Here is a 20,966-nt window from a genome sequence, read left to right as displayed (position 1 = left end):
TGCGGTGTCCGGGTGTCGGTCCCCGGCTGCGCAGGTGTGGTCACCCTCGAGGGTGTGCGTCGCTACCAGTGTGTGTTTGTGTGTCTGGGTGTGGGAGTGGCATCTCCCGCTTCCCTTGAGTGGGTCACCCAGGCCACAGCCGTCTGTCTCCGAGGGTCTCCAGCCCGTCGGGCTCAGGGCCTTTAATTAGTGGCTAGTTGAGGGGGACCCGCCGGGGCGCCGGCCCCCTCCTCCCGCGGGCCGCGGGCGGGCCTTTGTCTGCTCTCCCGGCAGGGTCTGCCTCCCGCCCAGCCAGATGTGCAGCGCCTGGAGGAGGCCTCTGCCCGGGCGGCCTCGGCCGTGGCCTCCACAGAGTGGCCAGGTCTCCCCGGCACGGCCCAGGAGGTCTGGGTGTGGAGCGGCGGGTCCTTCCCGGATCACCGGGATGGGATGGAGCCTCCGCTGTTTCCGGGCCGCTTCCGCGCGGCATTTCCTCCTCCAGCGCTGGCACCGTCCCCGTGCTGGCCGCCTCCCTCCTGCCTTCTGGGAGGAGGGGCTGGGAGGAATGGCCAAGCCTGGGCACGCGCGCGCGCGTGCGTGCGTGTGCGCGCGCACACAGCCACACGGGCACACGCATGGCCACACACGGGGTCACATGGGCACACACACCACACAAAAAGTCACCTACATACATACTTACACGGTTACACACACACACACACACACAGAGTCATGCACACACCCCGGTGTAGGTCCCCTGCTGTTGCCCCCAGCCAGGCTCTGGCCGGGAACCCCCTAACCTCCCTGCCATCAGTATCATTTTCTCCCCAGACCCACTGACCTGTTCCCAGTAGCCCCAGTGCCCTGGGCAGGTCACACCTCACCACCACCCTGCAGGCGGGGCCACTGACCCAGATCCTCTTTCCCACCTCGCCCTGGTGGGACACCTGTGTGCCCTCCCCCTCCAGATCCCCCCCTCCCCATCCCCACCCACCTATGCCAGGTCCTTCCACACCCTCCCCCCACACCTCACCTGAGCCAGAAGCACAAGGGAAGCTGTGAGGTCATTGGGAGAAGGGCCCCAGCCCTGGAGGACAGGGGTGAGGACCTCAGGGGTGGGGAGCAGGAGAGGCTCAAAGACACTGCAGCCAGGACCAGAGCCACAGAGCCACTGGGGGAGGAAGATTCTGCACCAGGCCTGGCAGTGTAGGAAAGAAGGAGAGGGACAGGATTGGGGGAAGGGGGCTCCAGCCTCACGCTGCAATGAGGCATGGGAGGGGAGGGGGGTTAAGGCAAGAGGAGGGCCGGGGAAACTGACCAGGAAGGGGTTTAATCAGAGCTGGTCAAGGTCTCCAGGATGGAATAGGGGAGAGGAGGCAAGAGGAGATGGGGGCAGGGGGAGGCCGAGTAGGGCATGAGGGAGCTTTGGTGGGGGACTAGGAACTGAGGGAGGATGAAATCCAAGAGGAGGTTCACCAGGGTCAGGGAGAAGGACAGAGTGTTCTCAGCCACCCTGGAACTCCAGACCCAGCCCAGCTCCTCCTCACTGCCCCCTCCCCGTCCAGGCGCTGAAGAAGAGGCACTGAGGCCCAGAGGGGCTCGCACACAGGTGTCCAACGCCAGGCCGTCAACTGAAGCCCCCAAAAGGTAAAAACAAACAGAAAAACAAGGGGTAATCATTAGCCCAGCTGAAGGGAGCCATAGGGTCGCAGAGTGTCTTGGAGTGAGCTCCCCATTGCTGGAGGGGTCCAAGCAGAAGCGGGTAATTTCAACTTCTAAGTCTGCATCTTGTTGAAAACCTGGCTCCCTCCCTCATGTGCTGAACTGCCCTGTTTGGAGATCGACTCTCAGACTTGGCCAGGCTGCAAAGAAAACAAGACAGTGTGTGATTAAGGGGGAAACAGCACAGAGGAGGAGGAGGAGGGTGGAGACAGGAGTGGGGAGGAGGGTTTGGCACAGGGTAGTGGCCCAAAGTGGTTTCTGTGCGCAGCAGGCTGGCCTGGGGCAGATGCCAGAGAAACTGAGACCTGCCGGGCAGGCCTAGAGCTTCCAGAAAGAATCTGAAAGGAGAAGGAGCCGAACCAGAAGCAAGGCTGGAAACAGAGGGTGGAGGAGAGGTCACGGGGACAGACGCCACCTGTAGGGGTGAATAATGCTACCCCGTGGCGGGGGATCCAGTGGCAGGGCCTAAGTCAGATGGGGTTAGTGGGAGGAGCCAAGCACTGGCTTCTGGTTTAATCTGGGCTGAAAATGCCCCCTGACCAACACAGCCTTCAAGCGTATCCCAGGCCAGCCTCCCCTTGCTGCCCTCCTGCATGCTCCTCTCAGGCACTCTGCCCAGCCACACTGGCCCTTGTGGTCCTGGGTCAAGCTCCTCCCTGCCTCTGGGCCTTTGGCCCTGCCGCTCCTCACCCTGGGCACCTTCTCCTGTCTCCACGTGATGAGTTTCTTCTCATCCTCCGCACCCCTGCTTCTGAGCCTCCCCGTTATTTCTGGAGAACTTGTCACTATCTGAACTCCTCTTGTTCGGTCACTCCCAGGAGACAGCCCCTTGGTGGGCAGGGACGGCATCTATACCATGCATATCATTAGCAGGGAACGAATCCTCGGGATTATCGTGGAAATGAAGTGAAATGGTGTGAAAACGCTCAGGCCAGTAGCTGGCACGCGTAGTAGATGCCCACAGAGTCAAGATCCCTGTGTATCCTCAGAGTATAGTGAGGATGAGGGGGGTGGGGACAGGGGGACGGGGGACTTCTGCATGAGGAAATGCAACGGGCATCCCTGAGGCTGGGAGTGAGGGGCTTTGGCACTGGCCACACTGGGCAGCAGGACCAGGCACCTGCCCCCCCCCAACCCAACTCCTCTCTCCCAGGAGCCCGGTGATGCTGCCCAGGCTGTGAACAGGGGAGGCGGTGCTGTGGGGGCTGCCGGCAGCCGGGGCTGGAGAGAGACATGTGGACACGTGGTCTCTATGGCTCCCGCCTGCCAGATCCTCCACTGGGCCCTCACCCTGGGGCTGGGCCTCACATTCGAAGTCATACACGCCTTCCGGTCTCAAGGTAGGGGTGTTCAGGGGCAGCATGGGGAGAGAATAAGGAGCCGAGGAAGGGTCAGTGGGGCTGGGATGGCAGTCACTTGGGGGAGGGCCCTGGGGTCAGCGAGGCCAACATCATTTGCCCTGTAGCCCAGCAGCAAAGACACGGATCATTCCCAGGGCTCGCCCCAAGCCTCTGACCCTCGCCCACAGATGAGTTCCTGTCCAGTCTGGAGAGCTATGAGATCGCCTTCCCCACTCGAGTGGACCAAAATGGGGCCCTGCTGGCCTTCTCGCCCCCGGCTTCCCGGAGGCAGCGTCGGGGCACAGGGCCAGCCCCAGAGTCTCGCCTCTACTACAAGGTGGCTGCACCCAGCACCCACTTCCTGCTGAACCTGACCCGCAGCCCCCGCCTTCTAGCGGGGCACGTCTCCGTGGAGTACTGGACACGGGAGGGCCTGGCCTGGCAGAGGGCTGCCCGGCCCCACTGCCTCTACGCCGGCCACCTGCAGGGCCAGGCCGACAGCTCCCATGTGGCCATCAGCACCTGTGGGGGCCTGGTGAGCGGAGGGTTCTGGGAAGCAGGGGGAAATGCCCACCAGTTTGGGAGTTAAGAAAAATACTTCTAAATATAGGTCAGAGAAGGAATCCTGGTGGATATTTTTAAAACATTTTGAGCTAATCACAAGGATCAGTTATTTTAGAATGTAGCTAAAGCAGAACTTTGAGGACAATGTGTAGCCGTCGGTCAGGCTGTAAATGAATGAACCCAAATTGCACCTCAGGAAGGTAAAAAAGGAGAAGCAACATAAACCCAGTAAGACGGAAAGAATGAAATCGTAAAGACAGAGATAGGGTCCCGTGGGTCCCGGGAACCAAAATCTGATCCAAGCCCTCCGCCCACTCCCCAACCCCCAGCATGGCCTGATTGTGGCAGATGAAGAAGAATATTTGATCGAGCCCCTGCAAGGTGGGCCCAGAGGGGCCCAGGGCCCAGAGGAGAGTGGCCCCCATGTGGTATACAAGCGCTCCTCTCTGCGTCACCCCCACCTGGACACAGCCTGTGGAGTGAGAGGTACCTCTGTCTTCCTGGGGTTGGGCAGAGGGGCTGCACATCTTTGCCTTGAGGCCGAGGCAGGCAGCGGTGTCTGATGGCCCAGCAGTGAGTGAGACAGGTTGCTCAGGTGTAAAACCCTCCGTCTCCAGGATGACAGTGTGATCAGACAGCTAAGTGACCGAGGAGTGGCAGAGAGTCGAGCCACTGCACAGTGCAAACCCTGTTCAGAAGGTCCGATTTACAACCAGACTTGCAGGAGGACAGGAGTCTGATCAGACGTGCAGGGGGCGGGGGAATAAGAAAGCTGGATGAGATAGATATTTATAAGGGCCATCGTCCAGCTGCAGGGACAAGTTCGGAGCCCTGGGACGTGACATGAGGTGCGCAGTCCGACCGTCTGGGAGTGGGACCCCGTGTCGCACCTACAACCACAGTCGGTTGTACGAACGGAAGGGTGGGTCGTTGCACAGTCGGACGGCCAGTGAGACCGGTTGGGCGGTCAGACCCTCCAGCAGTGGGGTGTCCCCCAGCTGCACAGCTGGGCAGCGCGTTGACGAGAACGTGGCACGGAAGGCCACAGAGTCCCACCAGCACACAGCTCCCGTGCTGAGGCGGGCGGCTCCACGCCTACGGTTGGGCAATGGAACTTTCAGGAAGTGGCACAGTCTTGCTGGTTGTCGTGGGGCCCGGGGCGGCCGTGCCACCGACCCGTGTGATGGCGTGGAGCCTGTCGTCTGGGTAGCGGGCTGTTGTAGAGCCAGACGTTGCACAACCAGGACCCCCAGTAGCCGAAGCATGAGTGGTGTGACGGCCTAGGGGGCAGATGCGCCGTCAGACAGGGTCGGTCGTGGACATAAGAGTAGGCAGCAGAATGACCAGAAATTGTCCATCCAGACGAGAAGCCGTGGAAGGGGCGGCCGTGGTGGCTGCGCACGCTGAAGCCGCCACCTGCCAGGCCCCTGGGGAATGAGACTGAGCGTGGCCAGCCAGGCCTGAAGCGCTCGGTCAGCCGAGAGCGCTACGTGGAGACCCTGGTGGTGGCTGACAAGATGATGGTGGCCTACCATGGGCGCCGAGACGTGGAACAGTACGTGCTGGCCATCATGAACATTGTAAGTGCCTCCCCCTCCCTGGCCACGGAGCCCCGGGACCTGGAGCCGGCCTCCTGAGGTCAGGGAACCCGAATGGAGGGGGTGGGGTGAGAAGGGTGGCCGGGGTCTGGCAAGGAGTGAGGAGAAGCAGCCTCGCTGGGCGGCCAGGAGCGTGGACTCAGCAGCCTGCGGGGCCCGGCCGAAATCTCGGTTCTGCTGCTTTTTAGCCGGGCGCCCTTGGACCAGTCACTGCCCCTCTGTGCCTCGGTGGCCCGATGTGCTGACATAACATTGTGTGGCAGTGCTGTGTTCCGCCCTAGCCCTGCTTCCCTCCCCTGGGCTTTCAAAGTTGTCTGGAACCTTCCAGGGTTTCTGTGGGTTTCCGCGTGGGACAGTGATGCCCCAGGCTCCAAGATCGCTGCACACTGTGGCCCCCCTCTCCCCTGGGCACTTCCTTCTTCTCCCTCAGCACTGTCTCCAGAGCTCGCTGCCCCTCACACTTCCACCTTCTTCTGGTGATGCTCAAATTGGTACCTTTATATATTTTTTAAGATTCTGTTCATTGATTTGAGAGAAAAAGAGAGAGCACACAAGCAGAGGGGAGGGGCAGAGGGAGAAGGAGAAGTAGACTCCCCGCCGAGCAGGGAGCCCAACGCGGGGACACGGGGCTCGATCCCAGGACCCCGGGATCCTGACCTGAGCTGAAGGCAGATGCTGAACCGACTGAGCCACCCAGGCGCCCCCAAACTGATACCTTCAGACAGCCGCGGAATGAGACCAAATGTGCACTCTCTCAGGCCGCCTCTGGGCAGAGACGCTTGAGGCTGCTGCAGGGGTGGGTAGGGATGGAGGACAAATCGACAAGCTGAATGGGGGTGGGTCAGAAAGAAATGTACTGGTAAGCAACCCGCGCTTTGTAGGCAGCCTTACCCAGACACGAAGCCCACTTGTGGCACCTTACCCGCTGTGTGTCCTAACCTCTCTGTGTGTCGGTCTGCCCCTCTGTAAAACGGGAATGATAATTGGACCTACTCGTGCGAAGATCTGCACAGCAGGCTTAGTCCGAGGCCCCGCACACAGGAGATACTTGGTGAAAGAGAGCTATTGCCACTGTTTCGCTTTTTGTCTCCTCCTCTGGGCCCCTCTTAAGACTCGGTCTCTCTTGTTTCTTGGAGGTCAGGTTGCCAAACTTTTCCAGGACTCGAGTCTGGGAAACATCGTTAATATCCTGGTGACACGCCTCATCCTGCTCACGGAGGACCAGGTGCGAGGGCCCCCCCCACCTGCCCCTGCCCCTGCACGTGCCCCCCGGGGTGGCTGGCGCCCATGCCCCTCTGTCTGTCTGCAGCCCACCCTGGAGATCACCCACCATGCCGGGAAGTCCCTGGACAGCTTCTGTAAGTGGCAGAAATCCATCGTGAACCGCAGCGGCCATGGCAACGCCATTCCGGAGAACGGTGTGGCCAACCATGACACAGCGGTGCTCATCACGCGGTGAGGGGCGGGGAGGCCTCCAGGACGTGGGCCGGGGGAACGAGTGGTCCCAGGGACCATCCAGGTCCAGGCAGGGGTCACTTCTGCTGGGAGATGGGAGAGGCTGGGGAGCCAGGGGTGGGGAGGGGCTGCTGGGAGCCTGAGAGCCGCGGTGCGGGGGGCGAGGGGAGGCAGGGACAGTTGGGCCACCGCTTGGACACAGACACACTCGTTCACTCAACGTCTCATTGATGCAGTCGGTCAGTCACATGCGCACCCCAGCATCCCCGAGGTCCGCTGGGGGCAGAGCGCGGGGCTCCAGGCGAGAGGCAGGTAGTGCCTCCCAGGCAGAGGGGAGCCTCCGGAGCTGGTCATGGTGTCACCAGCAGGGCTTAGGGAGGTAGCCCAGCCCCTGACCGCCCCCCTCTCCTTCCACAGCTATGACATCTGCATCTATAGGAACAAACCCTGCGGCACACTAGGTACTTCACCCCTGTAGGTTTCAGGCACCCGTGAAGGCAGTGGATGGGTGCCCCCGGCCCGGCCCTGGCAGGGTGGGGACCTGGCAGGGTGGCCGGGCCGGCCAGCACAGCCTGAGCCCAGTCTCACCCCACGCGCCCGTTCCCCAGGCCTGGCCCCCGTGGGCGGCATGTGCGAGCGGGAGAGAAGTTGCAGCATCAACGAGGATATTGGCCTGGCCACTGCCTTCACCATCGCCCATGAGATTGGACATACGTGAGGCCGGGGACACCGCAGGGTGGGGCGGGGGGCAGGTTCCTCAGCCCTGGTGGTGGAGCTGACCAGGCTGCTCTGCCCAGGTTTGGCATGAACCACGACGGGGTGGGGAACAGCTGTGGGGCCCGTGGCCAGGACCCGGCCAAGCTCATGGCCGCCCACATCACCATGAAGACCAACCCCTTTGTGTGGTCGTCCTGCAGCCGCGACTACATCACCAGCTTTCTGGAGTGAGGACGTGCCCGCGTGCCCGCCCACACGCCCACTCACCTTGGCTGGGCGGGGAGGGGGGAGGGTCTGGAAACCAGAGCTGCCTCTGAGAGGGGTCCTGTTCCCTGCAGGGCTGCGCCCTAGGACCCGCACCCCACCGGGGCCCCTGAGCTCTTCGCCTGCAGCCCCCTAACATAACAGCTCCTTTCTTCTCGCCACAGCTCAGGCCTGGGGCTGTGCCTGAACAACCGGCCCCCCAGACAGGACTTCGTGTACCCCACGGTGGCACCTGGCCAGGCCTACGACGCAGACGAACAGTGCCGCTTCCAACATGGAGTCAAATCGCGTCAGTGTAAATACGGGGTAGAGAGAGCCTTCCTGCTTTCCTTCCTGGGAGGGGAGGGGCCGCAGGGTGTGGGAGAGCCGGGAAGGGGGTGAGCCCCCGCAGGGGCCAGGGGGAAAGAGGTGCACGGGTGTACAAATGTCCCGTGCACTCAGACAGTGACGGGGATGAAGAATGGGCTCTCCTGGTCCTCCAGACCCCTGATTTTGGGGGCCGGGCTGGGGAGACCTTGGGTACCACCTTCTGTCCAGCCTATCAGGCCACCTGTGGGCTGCAGCAGGACTGAAGTCCCAAGCCCCCTAATTGGGCAGTTTTTCACCAAACATTCCAAATGGGGTGGAAATAGTTCCCTGGGGACGGACCATCTTTCCCACTTGGCAAAGAACTGGGCAGAGCCTTCCAAGGACACCCTGTCTTCATTCCCCACATCCCCCACCAACTGGTTCACCAAGATCGCCTGGCCCTGATGCTTGGCTAGACAAGCTCTGAGCCTCCGGACCACCCCTCACTCTTTGTGAGGTTTAGATTGACTTCCCAAAGCCCCGTCCTTTTGTAGAGAAGCAAGCTGGGGGTCCCACTCCCAGCCGCCCACAGGAAGCTGGAGGCCTGCTGGCTTCCTCAAGACTGCAAAGATCAGAGTCTGGACGGCCATGTCCAAGCTAAGGCCATGTTCACGCAACACAGGAAAAGGCAACTGTTGAAATGCCCTCACTTCATCCCAGGGCAAGACAAGGAGACAAACCCTGGAATCATTTCTATTTCCTCTTGCCCACCCTCCCCCAACTTGGCTGGTAACTAACTGCAGCACCCTTAACGAATTTCCAAAGAATCTGGAAGCCACCATTGAGCATCTGCTGTATCCCAGGTATCCTAACAACGATGACAATGGCTGACATTTACTGAGCACCCACTATGTGCTAAGCATGTGATACATATCATCTCATTTAAACTCTTGACCATCCTGCTACTCCCACATTACAGATAAACGGACCGAGGCATAGGGAGGGTGCCTTGCCCAAGGTCACAGTTCAAGAACATGTCAGAGCTGGGACTCAAATCCAGGTCTCTCTGGGACTCCAAATTTTATAATGAGGTGGGGGAGGGGAGAAAGTGTCAGAATATGGAGCATGGACCAGTGCTGGCTGTATGTTGAATTGATTCTTTCTTTTATTTCTCCAAGGAACATCTTCCCGGCGCCCCTGGCAAAGGGGGAAATTATTGACTACATATAACTTGGCTAACGTGTGTCAAGAGCTGGGCCTAGTGCCTAGTCCAGAGATAGCTGTGGTCACTGTTACACAATAACAGGGAGTTTATGCAATCTCTTTCGCACGCCTCTCAGACTTTTATGTAGGCAAGGCCCATCTCCCAGATGAGAAAATAGAGCGAGGGGTCCCTGTCGCAATTCCCCAGCGGAGCTGAAGTCTCCCAGAGCGGCCCAGAGCCCGTTCATATGCACCACAGCGCCTCCTTGTGGAGAGGAGGAAAAGCAGCACTGGAATAGCCGGTTCTCTTTAAGAGGGGTCCGAAGTGGGATGAGGGGGCCCGTGATATTTTTACAAATGGCCGGGAGGACACAAGCCAAGAGAAGCCAGAAAAGCAGGCTGGAGTTTTTAGCTGAGACATGTCCTCTGAAGGAGCAGAAGGCAGGGACTCTGGAGGACGGTTGAGGGAGAGGACTTGAGAAAAACTTCCCGAACTTCTCATGTGTGTGCACGTCTTTCAGAGGCTGGCCCTTCCTACAGCCATTGATTGGCCCAAGCCCAGATCGTCAAAACTTGAAAGGATTAGGTTCAAAGAGGAAATGGCACATGGTTATAAAAAGGAGAATGAAGGCTCTCCACTGAGGGGGGGGGGGGGGGGGGCGGAGACCCTGGGAGGTGGGGCAGGATGTAGGCTAGAGGGTCAGAGATTTGGCCACACCTGAACCCAGTGGGGTTGGTCCAGGGACATTCACCTAAAGGGTCAAGAGTGACTTTCTGGGACTGGTCCAGCCCAAGAAGGATTTGGACAGGAAGGTGGGCAGATTTTTCAGTGGGAGAAGTAGAGGAAATGTCCCACCCAGACCCAGCCTGACCTTGTTCCTGCCCAGCCTTCCATAGAGTAAAAGCTCCAGGAGCTTCCTCAGTTTGGGGGGCGGAGGGGGGGGGTGGCAACAAGGAGGACCACCAGCTGGAAAAAATTAGAGATGAGGCCTTTGACCTGAGCCATCTTCCAGGCCCGAGTTTTCAGAATTCCTGTTCTCCCAGGGGCCCCTGCACCCATCCCAACAAGGAATGCAGAATCGTCTCCATTCCTCAGCAGGTCTGGAGACTCAGAAGGTACCAGAGTGATGAGATCACAGAGCGGTCCATTAAAGGCCCGGGTTAGAACCCGGGCCGCCCCTCAAAGCTGCGTGGCCCCTCGCAAGTGACTTTTTCTGTCTGAGCCTTGGTTTTCTGACCGTGAAATGGGGGTAGTAATGCCTAAGGGAGCTTACGGCACACACGGACGTTGGATAAGTGCAGCCCATAAGGCAGAGGGGAGGTCTCAGGCCATGCCCCACAGGAGGATTCAAGAAGGCTCCTGGAGACCCAGCAGAGGAGCGCCGGGGCCCCACTGCGAAGCGGCAGTGAGCGGGTCGCCGCCCGGCGGGCGGGCTGCCGGAGGGAGGAGGGCGGGGGGCGAGCCTGAGCGGACGCCTTGGCCCGCAGGAGGTCTGCAGCGAGCTGTGGTGTCTGAGCAAGAGCAACCGGTGCATCACCAACAGCATTCCAGCCGCCGAGGGCACGCTGTGCCAGACGCACACCATCGACAAGGGGGTGAGCGCCGGCCAAGGCCGCCAGCCGGGCCCCGCCCCCTGCCCTTGAGCCACGCCCACCGCGCCGCCGCTGGGGTTCTCCCGCGGCTCTGGCCACGCCTACTGCCCGCAGGTCCCGCCCATGGCCTGAGGCCACCCCCCCGCCCCCACTCCAGCCGCGCTGGTCCCCGCGCGAGTTTCACCTCCAGGCGGCGACCGTAGGCTTAGGCCACGCCCCTGTATTGCCAGGGTCCGAGTGCCCAGACCGCACCTCCACCCTCGCCCCTTCCGTCCCATCCCATGGGTGCTGAGACCTCGGGCTGGGAGGAGGGGCGGGCCAGGAAGGGGCGCCGAGATCCCGGAGTCTACGGAGCCGGACTCACCCCCTCCCTCTCCCCGCCCCCCCCCCGACCTCCGGTAGTGGTGCTACAAGCGCGTGTGCGTCCCTTTCGGGTCGCGGCCGGAGGGCGTGGACGGGGCCTGGGGCCCGTGGACCCCGTGGGGCGACTGCAGCCGGACGTGCGGCGGCGGCGTGTCCTCCTCCAGCCGTCACTGCGACAGCCCCAGGTCAGCCCTCAGGCCCCTTTGTAAAGAGAGCGGGGCGGCCCCCCTCTGTCTCCCCCCGGCCCCACATCTCTTCTGTCCCCCCACCCCCACCCCTTCCAGGCCAACAATCGGGGGCAGGTACTGCCTTGGTGAGAGACGGCGGCACCGCTCCTGCAACACCGACGTGAGTTCCCCCAGGACCCCAGGCCGGGATCCTCGGCCCCTCTTACACTTCACCCCTGCCCTGCCCTGCCCTCCCGACACCGGCCCCTGGGCCCTGGCGCCGACAGGACCTGGCTCCCCTGCAAGCGGCTGGCTCCTTCCAATTCTCAGATGACTCTCCCACCTTGAACTTGCTTGACCTCCACAACCTCCTCCAGCTATAGCGCGCCCCACCCCCTCCCTTCAAAGCCCAGTTTCCCCAAACTTCCCCCCCACAGCCCTGCCCCAAAGCCGTCGCTGAGCTCGCTGTCACCAAACCCAGGGGTCACGTTTGGGTCCACTACCGCACTGCCTTCCGACTAGGAAGCACGGCCTCTGTCCAGAACTCCCCACCCCACCCCCGCCCCCCTTGCTGCCATCACCGGGCCCAGTGCTCATGCTCCTCCTGCTACACCTTCTGTCTCCTCTTCTCCACTGCTGTCCCGTGTTTAAATGCTGGGGTTCCCCATGGCTGGTTGTGGTTTCTGACTGGGAGCGAGTCTTCTGTGCGCACACCTAATAAGCACAAGGCTTACTGCAGCAGGGGGTGCTCAGAGGGCAGGGAGAGCTTTGGAGTGGGGGGTGAGTGGTCTTCCGAGCCCCACCTGGAGGGGCTCGTGTCTCCAGGGAGTCCACACGCGTGCGCCACCCACCCCCCCCCCCCATAATGAGTGTCCCTGGCTCCTTTCTAGGCCTGCTCTCAAGAAAGGCCTCGTGGTCTGAAACCAGAAACCCAGCCATCATCCCCAGCTTGCCCCAAACTCTAATGAGTCATCTGCTCCATCTCAGATGTATTTGTCCCTCCAGCCCCACTGCCTGGACCTAGCCCGGGCCACCAACCAGTCTCACCTGGCCCTCCACAGCCTCCTCCCTGGCCTCTCTGCCTTCAGCTTCACCCCTCCAAGCCATCCCTACTCGGAGCATCCGTCCTCCATCCTCGGGGCTGTGCCCTAATTCCATCCCCCACAACTGGCCTCCATCCCGCTCCCCTCTCTTGCCCCCAGGACTGTCCCCCGGGCTCCCAGGACTTCAGGGAAATGCAGTGCTCCGAATTTGACAGCGTCCCCTTCCGTGGAAAATTCTACACGTGGAAGACATACCGAGGAGGTGAGTGAGGGACCCAGGAGGCCATGGGGCAGTGGAGGGCAGCAGCTGGATACAGCATCGTGGGGTCTGCCCTGAGCGCCCCCTCACCCAAGGGGCCGAAGAGCCCAGGATGTGGCTCAACAGTTCCTTGACTGGACGCTGGGAACCCAGACGCCCTCTGCCCAACCTGCCCAACCTTGTTGGGTCTGGAGTCTGTCCCTCTTTGCCTCACCTCCCCCGGGGAGCGAGCAGGGAGTCCCAGGTGGCCTGGCCCTCGGTCTGACGGGGCTGTGCCCCCCAGGGGGCGTGAAGGCCTGCTCACTCACATGCCTGGCCGAAGGCTTCAATTTCTACACGGAGAGAGCGGCGGCCGTGGTGGATGGGACGCCCTGCCGCCCCGACACGGTGGACATTTGCGTCAGCGGCGAGTGCAAGGTGGAGGGGGCTCCCAGAGAGAGGGCAGGGGATGGGGGAGTGAAGGCAGGGAAGGGGGGCTCACTGACACCCCGCCCCCCCACCCCCCCTACTTCCCCAGCACGTGGGCTGTGACCGGGTCCTGGGCTCCGACCTGAGGGAGGACAAGTGCCGGGTTTGCGGTGGTGACGGCAGTGCCTGTGAAACCATTGAGGGGGTCTTCAGCCCAGCCTCGCCTGCAGCCGGTGAGAGATCCCCATTCCCTCTCCCTCTGCCCACTTGGTGACTGGGGGCAGGACTGGCCCCATCACAGTAGCCAACATCAGCTACTCAGACCCAGGGGCCCATTGGGAACCCCAGAAAGTCCCAGGGGCACAGCAATGCCCCAGATCAGGGTCAGGGACTAGCTTGGGCTCTGGTGCCTAAACCTTGGCAATTAACAGGCCAAGAGGGCAGTGACCTAAACCTTTCCCCTCCCCCATCCTGGGAGCCTGGTGCTGGGCTGGAGGCAGAGAGGGGTTGACCGCTCTCCGTGGTCTGAGCCAGGGGCTTGAGGGGCTCTGTGCTGGAGGAAAAGGGTAACTAGGGGAGGGATATCTGCAGGCTGTGGTGAACTTGAGCATGCTTTCCAACCTTGGGCTGAAGGAGAGAGACCCCAGGGAGGGGGTGAGGGGGGCTCCTGGGAGCAAACACACACAGTGAGGCCCCAGTGTGGGGCTCAGGGGATGGGAGGGGACCCAGGTCGAAGTGGTGGAGCCCACTGCAAACCTAACTCTGCTAATGCCACCCTGCTAATGTCAACCCCACATGTCACCTTGTGGGTTGGGGCCTCCACAGCACCCCCGTCCCTCTACGCTGGGGGATAGGGAGTGGATCAGACCATTGTGGTGGTCAGAGAGGCAGAAAAAGTTTGGGTTCAAACCCCAGCCCAGCCACTTCCTAGCTGTCAAACCTGGGCGAGTTGCTTAGCTTCTCTGAGCTTCAGTCTTGTCGTCTGTAAAATGGGCGTGATGACACATCTGCATCACAGAGCCAGGGCTGGGGACGCAGTGCGATGTCCCAGGAAGCACTTAGTGCAGTAATGGTTAGCTGTTATCATCAAGGGCCAGGAATGGGGAGGTAGGAAGGTGTGGGGGAAGGGTCAAGTGGGCGACATCTGAGCTCCACCGTCCAGGGTATGAGGAAGTCGTCTGGATCCCCAAAGGCTCCGTCCACATCTTCATCCAGGACCTGAACCTCTCCCTCAGTCACCTGGGTGAGCTGGAGGTGGAGGGATGAGGACTGGGGGTCAGCAGGGGGTCAGCATGGCTGGGGTTCTGACCCCGATGCTGTACCCCCAGCCCTGAAGGGGGACCAGGAGTCCCTGCTGCTGGAGGGGCTGCCCGGGACCCCCCAGCCCCACCGCCTGCCCCTGGCTGGGACCACCTTTCAGCTGCGACAGGGGCCAGATCAGACGCAGAGCCTAGAAGCCCTGGGACCCATAAATGCATCTCTCATCGTCATGGTAACGATAGTGGGAGCAAGGTGCCGGAAGATATTAGCATCCTTGTGGGGACCGGAGCTTGGCTTCCACTTGATGGCCCCCCTCCCCCACCTCAGGTACTGGCCCGGACAGAGCTGGCAGCCCTCCGCTACCGCTTCAATGCGCCCATTGCCCGAGATGCACTGCCCCCCTACTCCTGGCACTATGCGCCCTGGACCAAGTGCTCAGCCCAGTGTGCCGGCGGTGAGGTCGGGGTGGGGTCAGGGACGGGCACCCGTCCCCTGGGCTCACCTGCTGGTCCCAGCAGGGCTGAGCGGGTCTCTTGGCCACCCCCAGGCAGCCAGGTGCAGGCCGTGGAGTGCCGCAATCAGCTGGACAGCTCGGCCGTGGCCCCCCACCATTGCAGCGCCCACAGCAAACTGCCCAAGAGGCAGCGAGCCTGCAACACGGAGCCCTGCCCGCCAGAGTGAGTGCCCGCGGGGGTTGCAGGGTTAGGGAGACAGAGCAGGAGTGGCAGTGCTCCCAGGATTAGGGTGACAGTGCTCCCCAGGGTGGGGTCAGGGCTCTCCTGGAGGGGGAGTCAGAACCATGACGCTCCTTAGCCTAGTCGGGGGAAATCCCGTCTCCAGCGGTGTGGTGCACCTCCCCACCCCCAGTGCGGGTGCAGGGTGATGACACTCCACGTGCGCACTGGGGGTGCTCCCTGCAGAAGCGGCAGGCATGCCTGTGCCCGGTTCCGTAAAGATGCTGGCTACTGGGGAGGAGGAGGAGGCTATGCCAGCACCCCGGACTCGGGGTGCCCTCCCTGCATACTCTCTCAGGCCCGCCCCCTCCCCACAGCTGGGTCGTAGGGAACTGGTCGCGCTGCAGCCGCAGCTGTGACGCGGGGGTGCGCAGCCGCTCGGTCGTGTGCCAGCGCCGAGTGTCAGCCGCCGAGGAGAAGGCGCTGGACGACAGCGCGTGCCCGCAGCCGCGCCCGCCAGTTCTGGAGGCCTGCCAAGGCCCCGCTTGCCCGCCCGAGTGGGCCGCCCTGGACTGGTCCGAGGTCAGCCGCCCCTTCCCGCCCCCGCACAACCCGCTCTCTGTGCAGCGGCGGGTAGGGACCGGGATGCCCATAGTGGGTGCCCACCGAGGCACCTCTCCGCAATCACAAGCCCCTCCTGCTAGACCTAGTGCCCCCGCCCCCGCGCGCGGGGGCGCGCGCGACCGGTCCAAGGTTAGCTGACCCCTCCTCGCCTCCCTCTGGACCACCATCCTCCCCCCCACCCCCGTGCGTGAGGGGACTGGAACGCCCAAGAGCATGAAACCCCTTCTCCGACTGCAGTGCACCCCCAGCTGCGGGCCAGGCCTCCGCCACCGCGTCGTCCTGTGCAAGAGCTCTGACCACCGCGCCACGCTGCCCCCTGCGCACTGCCCGCCCGCAGCCAAGCCGCCAGCCACCATGCGTTGCAACTTGCGCCGCTGTCCCCCGGCTCGCTGGGTGACCGGCGAGTGGGGCGAGGTAGGCCGGCGCCCTGGGGGCGGGGGCGGGGGCCGCGGCGGCCCAGCCGAGGCTCAGCAGCGACTCCCCGCAGTGCTCCGCACAGTGCGGGATCGGGCAGCAACAGCGCGCGGTGCGCTGCTCCAGCCACACGGGCCAGGCGTCGCGCGAGTGCGCAGAGGCTCTGCGGCCCCCGGCCACGCAGCAGTGCGAAGCCAAGTGCGACAGCGCGCCCCCTGGGGACGGCCCCGAAGGTATGCGGGACGGGAGGCCAAGGGGCACCCAGAGGGCCTTGTCCAGAGCGTGGGAGTCCTGACCATTGGCCTGGAGCACCTCCAACCACCGCAGTGCCTTTCTCTGTCCCCTCCAGGCTCTTCACCCTCTCCCTGCAGACATGTATTAAGTGCTACTGCATGCCAAGCTCTTTAGGCACCTGATCCTTCTGGGCACCCAAACTCAGGTCATTCCCGCAGCCACCTCCATGACCCTCATCCTGTTCATCTCCACCTGTACCATCAACTGCCGAATTTTTTTTCTTTAATTCAGAGTTTCTCAACCTTGGGCACTATTGATGTTTTGAGCCAGATAATTCTTGGGGGAGTGGGGCTGCCCTATGCCCTGTAGGATATTCAGTAGCGTTCCTGACTTGTGTCCGCCCCCAGTGGTGACAAGCAGAAATGTCTCCAGATCCGGCCAAATGTCTCCTGGGGAACAAAATCGTATTCCTTTGAGAACTGCTGCTTTAAATATGTCCTTTTTTTTTTTTTTTTTTTTTTTTTTCCTACCTAAGTAAATTTATTTTCCATACAGGGCAATAGATCGCTTACTCCGGGCACTGGAACCAAACTGCCCGGATTGGGCTCCCTCCTCTGTGCCTTCTAATCTGTCAAGGGGGATAAATAATACACTCACTTGAGGGGGGTGCCGCATGAGGGAGATGGAATAAAACAATCCACGTGAAACCCTTTATTAGGCACCAGGCCCTGTCCTACATCACTGGCCAAGTGGGAGCCCGCATCATTGTCGCAAACAGATGGTCGATTACCGTGAACACAAAATACTCAAATACCCTAAAAAGGAGCGACTTCTCTGGAGCTCAGGGTCCACCGTCTATTACAAAGGATAACGAGCAAGGATTACAGCCCCAAATGGATCAAAAGGATAACTGAAAGGGAATACTTTTCTCGTGATTTAATGCTGGGTCTGAGTCCCAGACCCAGCACTGTCTCTCTCTCAAAGTCCTCCAACAGCCTAATGACCGATTTACAAGTCCCCCCCCCCCCTTTGAGTTAGTTATAAGCTCCCTTTGAGAAGCAAGGAAACTGAGACAGAAAAGCTAGGAAGCTCAGTGCAGGCTGCAGACGCGCCCCTGAGGGAAGGGGCTCTGAGATCTGATCACTCCCTCCCCCCCCCACCCCGTTCTCCCGCCCCACTCCAGAATGCAAGGATGTGAACAAGGTCGCCTACTGCCCCCTGGTGCTCAAATTTCAGTTCTGCAGCAGAGCCTACTTCCGCCAGATGTGCTGCAAAACCTGCCAGGGCCGCTAGGGGGCGCGCGGCCCCGGAGCTCTACAGCTGGGCGCCGGCTGGAAGGGACCCGGCCCGCAGCTGGCCAGCCTGAAGGAGCCCGAGGGGGCGGGAGCTGGGAGTAAAGGGTGAGACGAAGCCGGAAGTTATTTATTGGGAACCCCTGCAGGGCCCCTGGCTGGGGGATGGAGAGGGGCTGGCCACCCCAGGGCCCCCTCCTCATCTCCTCTCCCAGTTCATAGTGAGACCCCCTCCAGGGTGGGTTTGAGGAGGGAACAACTGTTCGCCCTAGCGCCCTTTTCACCCACTCCTAGGGAGCCCCCAATACTGCCCCCCTTTGACCGGAATATGTACTGTGAAGAGTGGGGGTGGGGAGGGGGTCTGCCTGCGTCCTGCCCCCAGCACTGCCCTATCCCTCCACTCTGAGCTGGGGGGGAGGGGGGAGGGGGAGGGTCTATGTCCGCTATGGGGAGGGGGATTAGCACCACCCCCCTGACACCCTCCCCCTGACCAGACTAGCTACGGGCTGAGGCAGAGTTGGCAAGATCCGCCCCAACCTCTGCCCTGCCTGCCCCAGGGGGACCCCGACATCCAGGCGCCCCCATCATGGTGCTACAGGCCCTGCCCTGGGGCCCACACACCCCTCGCCAGGAAGCCCTCCATCAATAAAGTTCTGTCTTGTGTAGATTTCCGAGTGTTGGTTTGTGTGCGTTTCAGTGTGTCTGAGTCACACGCAGTCCCCACCACCGAATGGAAGCGGCCGTGCCCCCCTCCCGCAGGGGGTCCCCATCAGTCCAAAGGGGCCTGTCACCAGCACAGACGAGAGCCCAGTGATTTTACAGCTTCTCAAGGAGGGACTCAAAGCTAGCCGGTCTGACACCCGCCGTCCCCGGCCACCCCATCCCCAGGCCCTCGGCAGGCTCCAGCCGCACGGGGCTCCCGGGCCTCGCGGAAGTTCCTCAGCCTCCCGCCATCTTCCCATCTCGGGGGGCCTTTGCTGGAGCCGCTTCCTCTGCCAGGTGTACCCTCCCCTCCCCTTTTCACCTGGTTAACGCCAGCTCACCCTGCAGCCTCAGCGTCCCCTCCGTGCAGAAGCCCCCGCGGAAGCCTCCAACAAGGAGAAGGTGCCCCTGCCTGCTCATTCGCCGGGGCCTGGAGGCATTGGGGCGGTGGGCAGGCGCCAAGCCCTCGAGCAACCTCGTGCGGGAGATTCCGGGAGAGACGCGCTCCTCCCCCGATGTGGCCCACTAGGGGGCGCCGCGCCTTGCCAACGTCCCGGCGCGACGCTGTGTACCGCCCGGAGCGCAGGGATGCCCGGGTCCTCGCCTCCCTGCCAGGCTCCCAGGGTCGGCGTACGCCTCCTCCCCGCTGTGTGGCACGGGAGGTGACAACCTGTCCGAAATGCCACTTCCTAAATGTCAAGAGGAGACCGGGACGTGGCCCGCTGCTCTCCCAAGATCGGGACATGGGCCAACACTTGATGAATCCTATGTGTGCCGGGCACTGCGGCGAGGGCCTGCACCCCCGTTTTAACAGAAAGTGGGGGGCCCCGGAAGTAGCAGGGCCGGGGGGTATTAAATCCAGAGCTGACACCCCAAGTCTGGGATCTAACAGCTGCCCCCTGGTTCCTGATAACTTCCACTCATGATGTGTGTCGTCCTTCCCCCCCCCCCCCGACCCCGACCCCGACCCGCATGGCTCCCCACTGGCCTTTCTGGGGAAAAGACCCGCAGAGGCGGCTCTGGAAGAGGGAGTTTGCTTAGGGACGCCGGAACAGTCGCACATCTGAAGTGGTTTTGAAGAGACCTGAGCAGCCCAAGTGCTTCCCGAGGTTGCTCTGAACGAGCAGTCAGTCCTGCAGCCAGCTGACCTGCGTGCTATTTGCTGCAGCCTCTGTCCGCGGAGTTGGAGAAAGGGCCTTTCCGGAGCCTGGCAGCCGCTGCCATCGATCCTCGACCTCTCCCTTCAGGCTCAGAGCCCCAGACGGCCAGCATCCTCAGCCCCAGGGCTGCAGCGGGAGCTCTCTCCCCGCCCTTAGCCCAGCTTCCCTCCCCTGTAGCAGTGGCCCCTCCCGCTAAAGGAAGTGGGAGGGGGGCTGTTCTAAGAGGAACTAGGGCTGGGAGTCTGGTGCAGGAGCAGGAGCAAGGCCATGCCCGAGCCACCCCCCAGAACACCCTGAGCCTCTACCCCTGCCACGACCTATCCAGGTGCTCCCCAGAGGCCCGATACAACCTCCGACCATGGTAAGTCCTTCAAGGGCGGGCCCTGAAGTGCAGGGGTGGGGGGCACCAGCCGGGTGGAGGTGCCCTGGATGCCACCAGTCAGAAGGTGGGGCTGTGGGGATGGGCACAGCAGACCCTTTGGGGGTCCCTCACTGTAGCTCAGGTGCCCCCAGCATCCTTCACCAGGGACCAAGCTCACATCTGGTGGTGCCAGGATGCCAGAATGGTGATGGGGGACCAAGGATGGACCAGTAACTGAAGGACAGAAGATGACCCTGTGGAATCACACGGTATCTGCAGGGACAAGGACAGACCCCTTTCTCGGGGCTTCGGGAACCAGTTTCCAGCCCAGCTGGGTCACTCATCTTCCCGTGTGGCCTTGGGCAAGTCACTTCCCCTCTCTGGGCCTCGGTTCCCACATATGTCATATTTGGAAGTCAGCTGAGATGTAGAAGGTGGTCGGGGAAACTCTCAGAACTTCAGAAAGTCTATGGGTTCCACCGCTCTGAGTCCACAGCTGGGAGCAGAAGCTGGGTCAAATGGGCAATGGGGGGCAGCGATGGTGTGGTGACATCCTGCCTGTGTAGGGGTGGTCTGGTCGTAGCAATCCCAGAAACAGAAGACGGGGAGACCCGGCCTGGCCATACCACCACTGGTACCCTTCCGAGCATGTATGGCAGGGGATACTCTGCGGCCAGAGGTGTCACCACCCGGATGAGGTTGAGATCTGGTGATGATTAGGTGACAGGGTTCAGGAGACTGTCACTCACACAGGTCTAGACCCAGCAGCATCATGGCACACGTGAAGAGAGAGCCCGGGCTACTAGAAAATTTGCCCCCACCGCTCCTTCAAGCCACTTCAGCTTTCATTTTTTGTCAGTCTGTCAATGACAGCATGTGGCAGGGACAGTCACAGAGCCAGTGGTGACAACTGTAGTCTTCCTGGCAGCTGCAGCCGGCAGCTGACCAAGGTGGAGGAGGCTGGGTGGTAGACCAAGCGGCCCGGATTGTGTTAGTCTGAGAGAGAACCTCTCCTGACTTCAGAAAGCCGAGGATACATTGGGCATCACTGGCCAAGGACCCCTCTGGGTAACTCACAAACCAAACCATCAGCTAGAGCTCTGGGCTTGGGATGGAAATTCTTCGAAGAAGGAGCCAAGCCAGGAGGGCTCAGGAGATCAGATGGGCAGACTTTGATCAAAAGAACACAGGAAATGATTTGCTACTTGAAAGAAAAGCAACCCCTCCCAAGGAAGCCATATGAAATGCTTAGTCAATGGTTTGCTACGCCGACGGGCTGTGG

General features: G+C 61.6%; 3 protein-coding genes across 10 annotated transcripts in view; 2 read left to right on the top strand and 1 right to left on the bottom strand.

Moving 5' to 3' along the window:
• Positions 1 to 1,389: 1,389 nt before the first annotated feature.
• On the top strand, positions 1,390 to 18,128 carry ADAMTS10 (ADAM metallopeptidase with thrombospondin type 1 motif 10). 8 transcript variants are annotated; one of them, XM_034998216.1, is made up of 25 exons: positions 1,390 to 1,626; positions 2,855 to 3,041; positions 3,230 to 3,576; positions 3,935 to 4,091; positions 4,968 to 5,185; positions 6,345 to 6,428; positions 6,513 to 6,658; positions 7,076 to 7,119; positions 7,267 to 7,372; positions 7,456 to 7,602; positions 7,804 to 7,945; positions 10,619 to 10,726; positions 11,126 to 11,271; positions 11,371 to 11,434; positions 12,456 to 12,558; positions 12,839 to 12,972; positions 13,073 to 13,196; positions 14,126 to 14,206; positions 14,292 to 14,455; positions 14,551 to 14,677; positions 14,771 to 14,900; positions 15,275 to 15,479; positions 15,759 to 15,935; positions 16,021 to 16,168; positions 17,353 to 18,128. In XM_034998216.1, exons 2-25 carry the CDS (start codon positions 2,954 to 2,956, stop codon positions 17,460 to 17,462), a joined length of 3,300 nt encoding a protein of 1,099 aa, XP_034854107.1. In that variant the 5' UTR covers positions 1,390 to 1,626; positions 2,855 to 2,953; the 3' UTR covers positions 17,463 to 18,128. The 8 variants fall into 8 exon arrangements, 7 of the variants coding, with proteins under 7 accessions (XP_034854107.1, XP_034854106.1, XP_034854109.1 ...); XM_034998215.1 differs by having other exon boundaries at positions 16,009 to 16,168; XM_034998218.1 differs by lacking the exon at positions 17,353 to 18,128 and adding an exon at positions 16,725 to 16,975 and having other exon boundaries at positions 16,009 to 16,168.
• The window catches only part of HNRNPM (heterogeneous nuclear ribonucleoprotein M), a 111,602-nt gene continuing 92,237 nt past the window's right edge, over positions 1,602 to 20,966 (bottom strand). The window contains exon 18 of the transcript XR_004677891.1: positions 1,602 to 1,841. The gene's annotated coding sequence lies outside the window, so the exon portion shown is untranslated. The remainder of the gene's footprint in view (positions 1,842 to 20,966) is intronic.
• The window catches only part of MYO1F (myosin IF), a 33,187-nt gene continuing 31,755 nt past the window's right edge, over positions 19,535 to 20,966 (top strand). Inside the window, exon 1 of the mRNA XM_034998223.1 lies at positions 19,535 to 19,684. Coding sequence (XP_034854114.1) covers positions 19,682 to 19,684 — 3 coding nt within the window. The 5' untranslated portion in view covers positions 19,535 to 19,681. The remainder of the gene's footprint in view (positions 19,685 to 20,966) is intronic.

The sequence above is a fragment of the Mirounga leonina genome, unplaced genomic scaffold (assembly GCF_011800145.1).
Source record: "Mirounga leonina isolate KUSES-001 unplaced genomic scaffold, KU_Mleo_1.0 Mir_94, whole genome shotgun sequence".
NCBI lineage: Eukaryota > Metazoa > Chordata > Mammalia > Carnivora > Phocidae > Mirounga > Mirounga leonina.
This window is presented reverse-complemented; position numbering and strand designations above follow the sequence as displayed.